The following is a 13,597-nucleotide window of genomic DNA, read 5'->3' on the forward strand; positions in this document are numbered from 1 at the left end:
AACAATGCTCTAAAATTGACTATAGCAACAGTTTTACATATCTGTGAATATATTAAAAGCTACTGAAATGTACACTTTAAATGGGTAAATTGTATGGTAGGTGAATTATATCTCAATAAAGCTACTGAAATATTTTAACTGGTTTTAAATCTAGGATCACATTTATTTGACCTCTGAAGACCTTAAGTGACCTCCTATAAATTCTGGAGCCACACTCTGCTGATGTGCTAAAAAAAAAATGAACAAATAAATGAAAGACTGGGGTTTACAATGGCTAGCAGGAAAGATCAGAAAAATCTGTGGCTAGAAATGGCGGCTCTCCAGTCATGAGGCAAGAGCAAAGGCAAGATTATACAACACACTAGGTTGAGGCTGATCAGAAACTTTTATTTGGTCCTTATCATTTATTAAGCAACCTACAAAATCATTTTCGATATCTCTACCACAAGCAGCAGCAGCTGCATCCAGGCCAGAAATGGAAGACACAAGTAGTGGAAGACCTTATAAAGAAAAGCTAACAGGTGAGATCTCTGCTTATCCAGGCTTAGGTGAAGGCAGAACAGGAAAAGTGTGTCAGTCCAGTATTCCAAAGACTCTTCTTCAAAGCTGAGACCTGCAGAGGGCCTAGCTGAAGGATGCAGGTACAGGCTCACAAAACTGCCCAGGCTCAGCAATCAATCCAAAGTACCTAAAAACACAAAGAGCAATGTTGAAAGCAAAGTGCCTCAAGAGCTGGATGAATGTAGCAAACTGGGCAAAGTTAAGTGGCAGCTGCTTTGGTACTGGCAGTTCTTCTAAGACCAAAATACTCATTTTGAGGAATATCCATCCAAAAGATCCTTGGGGAAGAACATGTCATTACAGAGGCTGGGCAGTTGGGTCTGGAGAGTTCAATTTAGAGGTGGGAAAAGGGCTAAGAAATTGTGTTGGTTAATGAGCAACTGTGGAGACTACAACAAGGGGTGAGTGATACAAAATAAGTTCTCTAAGCAGAGTTTATAATCTTTGAAAAAGTTCCAGGTCAAGATGGGAAACTGGAGACTTCCCTGGTGGGGCAGTGGTTAAGAATCCTCCTGCCATTGTAGGGGACATGGGTTCGATCCCTGGTCTGGGAAGATCCCACATGCCACGGAGCAAATAAGCCCGTGTGCCACAACTACTGAGCCTGCACTCTAGAACCTGAGAGCCACAACTACTGAGCCCACATGCTGCAACTACTGAAGCCCACATGCCAGAGCCCATGCTCCACAGCAAGACAAGCCACCACGAGAAGCCTGCGCACCACAACAAAGAGTAGCCTCCACTCGCCGCAACTAGAGAAAGCCTGCACGCAGCAATGAAGACCCAATGCAGCCAAAAATAATATATTTTTTTAATTTAAAAAAAAGATGGGAAACTGGACCCTCAGGTTTGTATGCCCTCCCATGCAAGATTCCACTTGAAAGGAAAAAAATCTTTTAACAGGTATATAAATCTACAACAAAGAGATTTGGTTGAAACAAAAAACTGACTGACAGAAATCTGACTGAAGTGTGTTTATAAACAGGGCAGAGGAAAATAAGCCTACAATAAACACAGAGTGGGGCACAGCAGAGGTGGGAACCCATCTAACTAGGAAACTCATGGGGAGGATCTAGACTGACACCAAAAATGACAGAAAGAGATACAAGGCTAACATGGGTAATGACTCGAGGGTCTATATGAGAAACAGTTGACCCCATCTCCTCACAACCCTCCCTGTGTGCAGCACTACCAGAAAACAAGCATTTAAACTAAATCTAACTTGAAAAAAAATCAGCAGGCTCTCTTCTAAAGAACTAAATGAATTATCTGGAGAACCAGAGCAGCTTCTGAAAATTCCAGCTTCCCACAGTCAAGTTTTCTGCAATTCTGGCCTTTGGAGGTCCCCAACATAACATCTGGTCCCACCCCCTACCCACACTAAAGTAAAACTGCAAGGCAAAAACCACCCTCCATACACATACATACACAGGTTCCAAAGAGCTTTCTTATTCCCTCATTCTAAAATAGAATAAAAATTACAAGGCATTTGAAGAAAGCCTATCCAGTAAAAGGAAAGATTTGAAAGAATAATTCAGGGAAAAGAACAAATGAGAAAAGAACAAAACAAAGCAAAAATACCTCAAAAATTTTTTAATAGCCTCTGCTTCCGATAATGGCAAATTTCTGCTGATACCAACTGATAGAGCTGATTAAACTATTTTTAGAAAGAAAAACCTTCAGGCATTAAACAGGCCTCAAGAAAAGGCAAACCCAAAGTCTAGAGAAGGCAAAAACACAAAGAAAACCCAGCCTCCAAAACTGCTTTAACCTCAGGGGAATCAGCCAATCCAAAAGAGAGCTGAGAAACTTTTGCGATTTTGGTTGAGCAAATGAAGGGTCAAATCTGAGAATCTGCCCAAGTGGAAAGGTTTGATAATTGCCCCCTTTCTAAAAGCTGGATTCCCAAAAGGCTACATCCTCAGAGTAAGGCTGAACTAGAATTAAATCAGTCCCCTCACAGACCTGCCATCACAGTTTATATCACCACAGTGATCAAGGAATCCTCAAGTCTTAGATTCAAAAAGGAGGCTCTGCACTGATACATGCCCCTAGGTGTCTTGCAGAAGCAAAGGAAAATCTTTGAAGACAGGTCTCATTATACTGGCCTCAAATACTTATCCAACAAATAATTTTTTCAAATATTAATACAATGACAAATATACCAAGATAGGGCTTCCCTTGTGGCGCAGTGGTTGAGAGTCTGCCTGCCGATGCAGGGGACGTGGGTTCGTGCCCCAGTCCGGGAAGATCCCACATGCTGCGGAGCGGCTAGGCGTGTGAGCCATGGTCACTAAGCCTGCATGTCTGGAGCCTGTGCTCCGCAACGGGAGAGGCCACAACAGTGAGAGGCCCGCGTACCGCAAAAAAAAAAAAAAAAAAAAAAAAAAAAATATATATATATATATATATATATATATATATATATATACCAAGATAACTAGGCAAATAGAAAAAGACCATGAGACAGTACCAACAGAAACAATAGACAGAAAAGTAAATAAATAAGCCAGGCTTAAAAGGCTTTGGATATTAGATTGGACACAGACTATAAACAATTGTACATACTATATTTAGTGAAATAAAAGACAAGCTTCAAAACATCTGCAGCAAATACAAAGTGACAAAATAGATTTGAAAAATAACTAAATGGAATTCACAGAAAATGAAATATACAAAAACAAGAACTGAAACTAATAAATCAACAGGAAAGTTTAAAGGAGACAAGTACCACGGAACAGAGAATTAATAAACTGAAAGGTCAGAAAAATTACATAGAATACATCATGGAGAGGCAAAATGATGGCTGACTTTTAGCATACGTTTAATGTGAATCCCAGAGAGAAAGGAGAAAGAACAAGAGAAAGGAGAGAGAAAGAGACTTCTCCAGGACAGATGAAAGACATCAATCCATAGATTTAAAAAGCCTAAGCAGACTACATAAAAGGAAATTATACCTAGATAATGAGTGAAACTACAGAAAAAATAAAGAGAAAATCTTCAAAGCAGACAGAAAAAAGGGACAAATTTGCTTCAAAAGTGAGAAGAATGATTGTTTCAAGGTGCTAAAACAAAGTTCCACCTAGAATTCTATATTCAGCAAAATATCTTTCAATAAAGAAAGTAAATCAGTGAGCCAGAGCAGGTAGAGAAAAAGAGTAAAATAAAGGCTTTTTTATACCAAAAAAGAAAAGCAGAGTTTGCTACCATCAGACCCTTTAGGATTTACTTCAGAAAGAAAGAAACGATCACAAACGGAGGAGCAGAAATATAAAAAGGAAGGATGACCAAAGATAGTATAAATATATGGATAAATTTATATATCATTGCCTACATAATATAGCAGTAATATAATATAGCCTTATGTGGATTGACAAAGACAACACAAAATAGGTGACAATACCAGCATAAGTGGGGGATGAGGGACTTGTAAATTCAGCTAATGGATTCTAAGATCCCATTTTGTTGAGGATAAAGGGAAAGGTACTAACACTAGGCTCTGATAAATTAAGGATGCATGTAGTAACTGGTAGCGTAGCAAAAAAAAAGAGTATACAACTTCCAAATTGATAGAGGGAAAACTGAATAAATTATACTCAAAAAAAGGTAAAAAATGGAAAAAAAAATAAAATATAAAATAAGACAGATAGAAAGCACAAAATAAGATGGTACTTCTAACCCATATATACCATTAACTACATTAAATTAAATGCCCCGCTTAAAGACAAAGAATATAAGCCTTAAAATAATTCACATCACACACATCAAAAATACATCCACATGTGGAGGAATTCTCACTGAAAACTACCTGGAGACTGGCAGAACTCCTGTACAACCAAAGCTGTAAGAAAGATCCACACAGAGTCAGGTAGGAAGGGAAGAGAAGTGGTCAGGTCAGGACAGGCTTGGAGATCCTCCCTGGGTAGTGAGCAGTTTGAATCACAACATGGGCACCCCAGCTCTGGGGTCCAACACAAGGAGGACGAGTGCTCTTAGCTGGTTTGAAATCCAGTGGGACTGACAGTGTGGCTGTAAGAAACCTAGACTCCACTCGTGAAGGGCGCACACACGCTTGCTTACTCCCAAAACAAGGCACAGGAAGCAGACTGAAACTGTGACCACCCAGTGCATGCCCCAGCCCACACCACGCACCCCCTCCAGCCCCCCTTACTCCACAGCACAGCTCCACACTAGGGCAAAGGCTGCCACAGCTGAGGAGAGCACACAGTTGTGAGGGACGGAGCCAGCTTGGATCTGGCACAGCATCTGAATAGAGCAAGGGAACCCATGACTGGTGGTCACAGGGCAGCAAATCAGGAGTGGTCTGGAGTTCTGACTGGTGCTGGGACCACCCCAGCATGTACCCCAGTCCACGCCAAATGCCCACTCTGGCCCCTCTTGCTCCACAGCAGTTCCCCACTAGGGCAAAGGCTGCCACTGCAGAGGAAAGTGCACAACTGTGGAGGACAGAGTGGGCTCAAACCTGGCACAGCACCCGAAGAGGGAAAGGGCAGCCGTTACTAGCATTCACAGGGGCAGCACAGCACAAGCAGTCTGTAGCTCTGACTGGTGCCAGGACCATCCAAGTGCAGGCACCAGCCTCCACTGGGTGCCCAATCCGGCCCCTCTGGTTCCAGCACTGCTCCCCTCGGAGCAAAGGTGCTGATGTGGGGAGGGGGAGAAGAGCACACACTCAAAGTGAACAGAACCAACTCAGACCCTACTCTCAGGGTTTCTGCTCCAGCAATCTGGGACCTGACACCATTCCTAATAGGGCAGTGTTGGCAACTGAGGAGTGGAGAAGACCCAGCTCGCACCTGCCTCTGGCTCCAGCCCCTCCATGTCCAGCCCCACCTTCTACCAAGGTGATAGCTGCCAGCACACTCTGGGGTAAGATGTGACTTGTGTTCACCTCAGATCCAGCTCTCCCATCAAAGCCACTGAGCACACACAGACTATACAGTGATGCTCCCACACAAGCACACCCCTTCAAGACCAGGATGGGTAACTGTTTCACCTAATTTCACAGAGACAGAGAAAGTTAAGCAAAATGAGAAGACAAAGGAATTTCTTTAAAATGAATGAACAAGGAAAAAACCGTGAAAAAATAACTAATGAAACAGAAATAAGTAATTTACCAGATAAAAAGTTCAAAGCATTAGTAACAAGAATGCTAACTGAACTAGGGAAAAGAACGGATGAATAGTGAAAATTTTTACAAGGAACTAGAAAGTGTATGAAAGAACTAGTCAGAACAGAAATGAAAAACACCCCAGAAGGAATTAACAGAAGACTAGGTGATACAGAAGAATGCAAAAATGATCTGAAGATAGAATAATGGAAATCACCCAATCAGAACAGCAAAAAGAAAAACATTAAAAAATGAATATAGTATAAGGGACCTCTGGGACAACATCAAGCATACCAACATTCAAACTATAGAGGTCCCAGAAGAAGAGGGAGAGAGAGAGGGATCAAAAATGTATTTGATGAAATTATGGCTGAATACTTCCTGATCCTGAAGAAGGAAACAGATATCCAGATAAATAAAGCAGAAATGTTAAAGAGTCTTCTTTATGTGGAAAATGAAAGGCTACAACAGGAAGAAAGAATCTACAGGAAAGGAAAAATCCCACTTGTATAGGCAAATATATATTAAAAGGCTGTGGATCAATCTCTGAAATAAGCTAGTATGAAGATTAAAAGACAAAAACCAGAGAATTCCTTGGTGGTCCAGTGGTTAGGACTCAGCGCTTTCACTGCTGTGGGCCCAGGTTTAGTCCCTGGTCAGAGAACTAAGATCCCATATGCCACATAGCACAGCCACAAAAAAAAAAAAAAAAAAAAAAAAGGATAAAAAATTGTAAAATCAACTATAACTACAATAACAGTTAAGGAATAAACATAAAGATGTAAAATATGACATCAAAACCATAAAACATAGGGGAATGGAGTGAAAAAATGTACATCTTTTAGAATGTGTTTGAACTTAAATGACTACCAGTTTAAAACATGTAGTTATATATAGGTCAACACATATGAACCCCATGGTAACCACAAATCAAAATCCTATAACAGATAAACAAAAACTAGAGAGAAAGGAACACAAGCATAACACTAAACAGAATCATCAAAGCACAAGGGAAGAAACTAAAAGCAGAAGAACAGGAAAGAACTATAAAAACCAGAAAACAATGAACAAAATGGCAGTAAGTATGTACCTATCAATAATGATCTTAAATGTCAATGGACTAAATGCTCCAATCATAAGCATAGGGTGGCTGACTGGATGAAAAAACAATACCTATCTATTATGCTGCTTACAAGAGACCCACCTCAAAGCTTCAGACATACACAGACTGAAAGTGTGGGGATGGAAAAAGATATTTCATGCAAATGGAAATGACAAGAAAGCTGGGGTAGCAATAGTCCTCTCAGACAAAATAGCCTTTAAAACAAAGTCTATAACAAAAGACAAAGAAGGGCATTATATAATGATAAAGGGATCAATACAAAGATAGGATGTAACATTCAATAACATATGCACCTAATATAGGAGTACCTAGTACATAAAGCAAACAGTAACAGACATAAAGGGAGAAATTGAGAGTAATACAATAGTAGTAGGGGACTTTGACACCCCACTTACATCAGTGGACAGATAAGCCATATACAAAGTCAATAAGGAAACTGTGGTCATAAATGACATATCAGACCGGTTAACTTAAAAGATACCTACAGGATATTCCACCCAAAAACAACAGAATACACATTCTTTTCAAATGCACAAAGAATGCTCTCCAGGACAGATCACATGCCAGTTAACTAAACAAGTCTCAACAAATTTAAGAGGGTAGAAATTATATCAAGCATTTTTTCCCACCACAATGGTGTGAAACCAGAAATCAATCACAGGAAGAAAAATGGGGAAAATACAAACATGCGGAGACTAAACATATGCTACTAAAAAACCAATGGGTCACTGAAGAAATCCAAGAGAAAATCAGAAACTACCTCAAGACAAATAAAAATGGAAACACAACTTTCCAAAATCTATGGGATGCAGCAAAAGCAGTTCTAAGAGAAAAGTTTGGAGCAACAGAGGCCTACCTCGAGAAATGAGAAAAATCTCAAAGAACGTAACCTACCACCTAAAAGAATTAGAAGAAAAAGGACAAAGCCGAAAGTCAGCAGAACAAAGGTAACAATAAAAATCAGACAGGAAAAAAATGAAACAGAGAAACATAAAATGATAGAAAAGATCAATGAAACCAAGAGCTGGTTTTTTGAAAAGATAAACAAAATTGAAAAGTCTTTAGTCAACTCATCAAGAAAAAAAGAGGATCCAAATAAACAAAATAAGAGATACAAAAAAATCATAAGAGAATACTACCAACAGTTATATGCCAACAAATTGGGCAATCTAGAAGAAATGGATACATTTCTAGAAACAGACAACATTCCAAGACTGAATGAGAAAGAAATAGATAATCTGAACAGCTGGACCACCAGTAGTGAAACTGAACTATTAATCAAAAAACACCCAGCAAACAAAACTCCAGGACCAGATGGCTTCACAGAGAAATTCTACCAAACGTATAAAGAAGAGCTAATACCTATCCTTCTCAGACTATTCCAAAAACCTGGAGGATGAAACACTCCCAAATTCATTCTACAGTAAGACCACCATTACCCTGATACCAAAACCAGACAAAGAAACTACAAACAAAAAAATTACAGGCCAATTATCACTGATGAATATAAATGCAAACACCCTCAACAAAATACTAGCAAACCAAATCCAACAATATATTTAAAAAGGATCATACACCATGATCAAGTAGAATTTATTCCAGGGATGCAAGGATAGTTCAATACGTACAAATCAATCAATGTGATACACCACATTAACAAAAGGAAAGACAAAAACTACATGACCATCTTAACAGATGCAGAAAAAGCATTTAACAAAATCCTATACCCTTTTATGATAAAAACGCTCATCAATGTTGTTCCTACCAGACTGGCAAAAATCAAACCCTGATAATACCAAGTGTTGGTGAGAATGAGGAACACTGGGAACTGTCATACACTGCTGATAGAAATGTGAATCAAGTATACAGGATGTTTGGCAGTATCCACAAAAGATATACATATTCTATGCCATACTCATTTCATAAGGAAAGGTTTAGAAAAGAATATATATATATCATATATAAACATATTTGCATTAAAATACCCAGAAGATACACAAGAGACTAATAACCACTAATAACCACTACCTGAAGGTAGGGGACCTATATGAGGGATTAAAGGACAGAGAGGGTAGAGGAAGACTGTTCACAATACCGTTTTTCAACTTCTACACTCAACCTATATAGCATGGAAGATCTAATTATGATAAGGAGGTATGTTTTCAGCCTTGACACAAAGTGAGAGCTAGAAGTGAGCTAAAAATGGGAAAGGAAGGAATAAGAGAACAGTCATACCTTACAAAGTGAGGAGTCAACAAAAAAGATACGTATTTTAGTATGTTATATAAATTGTAAAGGTAACAGAGGAACTAAAAATAATGATAAAACTACAAAAAATCAGAAAGGAGGGAAGGGACTGATAGGGTAGTATAGGTTAGCCAAACCTTCATTTATCATAGCAGGAAGTCAAAAGATAAGATCTACAGTTGATAAATCAACAACAAAGCATATTATTCAGAAATATAAGAAGCCATCTGAAAAGCTAAAAACAGAAATAATAAAAGGATGAGGGCCATTTCATTATAAGTCGTTAGGTAACTATTTCACTTTTAAACAGGAATATATACTGACTCAATTAAAAAGAAAAAAAATTTCACTTAGAACATACACATCTAAGGACATAAGAACATTTATTTTACCAGGTACAAAATAATATAATACTGACTAAATCCAAGGGGGCTATAATGACCAAAATTCAGATCTACTAATGTAGGATAGAGCAGAGGGATTCAACTACTCAGATTATTGAATCCAAGGATGAAAATGAACACATCCACCACTCATTAGCTGACCATTTATTAAAAATCCAAGCCAAGCACTATGCATGGTATAGGCTAAAGTGGAAAACCTTGCTAAGTTCTCTCCACTTCTATTCCTAACACCCTCCAATTTATCATCCTGGCACCAGAGGTTGGCAGTTTTATGTCTTTCAATAGAAATTTGATCACATCGCTCATCTCTTTGAAAAGATGGTAATTAAAAATAAACAGGTAGGAGTGTTACTTCAGCAGTACACTTACTAAAATTGTAACGATACAGGGAAGGTTAGCGTGGTCCCTGTGCAAGGATGACACACAAATTCATGAAGTATTCCATATTTAAAAATAAAATAAAATAAAAATAAACAGGTAGAGTTAGGCTCCAAACATTTTTGATTGAGGAACTGATAGGATGTCAGTCACAAGAAATTGTCTGCCTTAGGTAGGCAGCTAACAAGTTATTTTTAAGAAAAATGAGTAATCAGAAAAGAGACTTAAAAAAGATCTACAAATTAAGAGAATACTCAATAATCTAGGCTCAAAGCTAGCCATGGGAATATATCTTAAAAGACATTTAAAAGAATATATCAAGAGGGCCGGGGGCCTAGGTTGATTACAGATGCAGAACAAAGGAGTAAAAATAGTGAAATAAATAATTCAAGAAAAGATTTCTGAAAGTAATGAGGCTTCAGGGAGGTAGTTGAGAACATCCTGGTGTGATAAAGGTGAGAATGAACTGAAGGTGCATGGCTTTCGCAAAGCTCTTCAATCAGAATATATGTAGGGAATAGTAAGCTGATCAGACTTAGGAATTAAGTAGGAGAGAGAGCTCTAAGAGAAGTTAGTTAAAATGAGGTATCTCAAATATTTTCTATTTCAATGACAAGATTTAGTTAGTATACAAGAGTTAATCTAAAATTCCTAAGAACAAATAGATACAGGCCAGAACAGAATCTCACTGTGGCAAAATAATCACTTTTCACAGACTGCTGAAGAAGAAAAAAGAACAAGAAGCAACCCTTTAAATGTTGGCAATCATTTCTGATCTCTAGCATTATGATGAGGGGTAAGATTTATATGTAAGAATGGAGATCAAAGTAAGAATCAAACTTCTGAATCCACCTAACTACACTGGGGTCTTTATAGTCCCTCCCATTTTTTTATGGTTAAGCAGTTTTCAGGAAGAAGTTCTAACTACCCAAGGGAATTTGAATTAGAATTTGTTTTTCCTATCTTAATAGGAAATACGGAGAAAGAATCATTCCTACATGAACAAGGAAGAACCAGGCCATCAGTTTTATTTATATAAAATAAGTTTTGTATCAGTTTTATAAGAACCAGGCCATCAGTTTTATTTATATAAAATAAGTTTTGTATCAGTTTTATAAGAACCAGGCCATCAGTTTTCTTTATATCAAATAAGTTTTTTATCAGTTTTATAAGAACCAGGCCATCAGTTTTATTTATATAAAATAAGTTTTTTATCAGTTTTATAAGAACCAGGCCATCAGTTTTCTTTATATAAAATAAGTTTTTTATCAGTTTTATAAGAACCAGGCCATCAGTTTTATTTATATAAAATAAGTTTTGTATCAGTTTTATAAGAACCAGGCCATCAGTTTTATGAACTCAGATCGTTAGCACGGGAAAGACAGGTGGAAATGATTACCCCGTGATAGAGAACTCACCTTCCAGGAAAGCAAATTCATCCACAGCTTCTATTGCATTATCTGAAACACAAGGTAAAGAGACACCTGACTAACTGTGGTCATTTGGGCATCAACCTCTTACAAAAGCACAACCCACAGTGAAGGGCATGAGGCTTTATGCAAATTAGGGCATTTATGTAATTCTTCCCTTGCTATCTTGAGATCCATATCTACTCCACCACCAAATCTTACATATCAGCTGTCTCTTTGAGAGTAAGAAAATAAGAAAAGCCTGGTTAAATACTGCTCACTGAGGGGAACATCTTTACTCTGAAAGTCATCAGAGAAGTGTTGCCTATACAGAAGGGAAAGCGAGATTATGGTATATGAAAGCTTACAGATGTTCTAGGGTTACCAGCTAAAAAGCAGAGTCAGAAATCAAACCTCTACTTTCTAGGTGAATAAAAAACAGGCAAGCCTGGTACCATATAGCAGAAGGTATAAAGGGGTCTAGTTAGCTTTGGCAACATCTAAACTCCTTCGGTTCTCTGTCCCAGCACCTCTCCAGCCACCCAAAGCAGATTTTCAAAAGGTAGGGTTTTCTGGCACTGTGGCAGCCCAAGAGAAAACAGCGTAGGAAGAGACCTGTGGCACCGCTCATCTTACAGTGATGCCGTCTTAAACAGTGTAAGGGAAAACCTCGCCCAGCCCTCTCGTCTGCCCCCAGATCCAAGATACCACAGTGACACTCTACCCAAATCTCTCCTCTGAAGGGTTTTCCTCTTCCCCTGTTGAGCACAACAGTAGGCATCTTTTGCAATGGTTTCCACAAACAGTTCCTGTGAAGAAAAGCAGGAAAAAAATTTAAAAAACAATAAAAGTTATAATAAACAAACCAAAATTGAAAAAACAAAACAACCAAGCAGAGTTGTATGGATGAATACTAGTACAATTCTTGTGTGTGCTTCTGTTGGCGGCGGGGGAACGGACAGGGGTGAAAGAGAGGTTCTCAGGGAAGCTGAAGGTTCTCCTGGGCTTCATAAAAGTCTAGTCCCCTCACCCCTCCTGCAGTCGCCCATGACACATCCGTCCCTCCCTCCCTTGTAGATCCACCACACTCATTTGCTTGAGGGTCCTACAAGTTCAGTGTTAGACTGGAGATGCAAATTAAAGCCGTGCCCAGGCCCTCATGAAGAGGTAGGTATGCTAGAAAAACCAGTACAACCACTTTACGTGACCCTTTCTCCGTCCTCCCTTCCTATGCTCACACCTCAGAATCCGGCCCCAGAACCTCTCTCACCTCCCGGCGCTCAGCACACCCCGCCCCAGATCCTCTTCTGGCTCCCCGCGTTCCCCAAACCTGGCCCAAAGGCTCGCTAAGCCCCGCCCTTCGGAAAGGCCCCGAGCCCCGCCCCTCGCCAGACACCCACCCCCGCCACCCCATTGTGCCCCGGCCGCACCGCGGCTCGTGCCAGAATGAAGATGGCTTCCTGTCCTGCGAGCGTCACGTCGGGGTCCGCCTTCACCAAGGCCTTCACTCGCGCCAGAGGCAGCCTCGAGAGACGAGCCCCGGGCGCAATCGTCGGGGCATGGGGCTGCGGAGCCGCGGCGTCCCCACCGGTGCCCTCCTCCTCCCGGAAAGCCCCGTTTCCAGCCGCCACAGCCGCCATCCGGGCCCCGAGAGTGCTGCGCGCAGCCGCCGACTGTGTGCACGCAAGCGGTGCCGGCCCCCTTCTCGCGCGCGCTGGAAGCCACGCCCCCTACGGACGCGTGACTCCGCCCCTCACGCGGCGGGGCGCCAGACTTTTTGCCACTCGCAGCGCTTCTGGGGTCCTGGGGGCCTGTCTTGCCGTCAGAGATGACTCTCACGCGCCATCCTGCCTAGTTGAGCCCTCTTTTGAGAAATTTGATTGTAAAAGTAAACACAGCAGTAATAGAAATATATAGAGGAGAAACTTGAACAAGTTTACGCGTGCTACTGGAAGAGACAGTAAAGTAAGAGCAATAAAAATGTAGGAGGGGGCTTCCCAGGTGGCGCAGTGGTTGAGAATCTGCCTGCTAATGCAGGAGCCACGGGTTCGACCCCGGGTCTGGGAAGATCACACATGTCGCGGAGTAACTGGGCCCGTGAGCCACAACTACTGAGCCTGCGCGTCTGGATCCTGTGCTGGGCAACAAGAGAGGCTGCGACAGTGAGAGGCCCCCGCACCGCGATGAAGAGTGGCCCCCGCTCGCCGCAACTAGAGAAAGCCCTCACACAGAAACGAAGACCCAACACAGCCAAAAATAAATTAATTAATTTTTTTAAAATGTAGGAGGGAAAAGAAACAAGTTATGGACATCCTTTCAACAATTCATCCCTCTTTCTCGTGAC

At 40.5% G+C, this 13,597-nt stretch overlaps 1 protein-coding gene across 1 annotated transcript; it reads right to left on the bottom strand.

Moving 5' to 3' along the window:
* Window positions 1-366: 366 nt before the first annotated feature.
* Window positions 367-12,942, bottom strand: POLE4 (DNA polymerase epsilon 4, accessory subunit). The gene is made up of 4 exons (XM_082642510.1): window positions 12,684-12,942; window positions 11,978-12,062; window positions 11,263-11,304; window positions 367-688 (listed from the first exon to the last, which is right to left on the bottom strand). Exons 1-4 carry the CDS (start codon window positions 12,891-12,893, stop codon window positions 675-677), a joined length of 351 nt encoding a protein of 116 aa, XP_082498636.1. The 5' UTR covers window positions 12,894-12,942; the 3' UTR covers window positions 367-674.
* Between the last annotated feature and the right edge of the window lie 655 nt (window positions 12,943-13,597).

Source organism: Mesoplodon mirus, assembly GCF_964341445.2.
Source record: "Mesoplodon mirus genome assembly, chromosome: 14".
NCBI lineage: Eukaryota > Metazoa > Chordata > Mammalia > Artiodactyla > Ziphiidae > Mesoplodon > Mesoplodon mirus.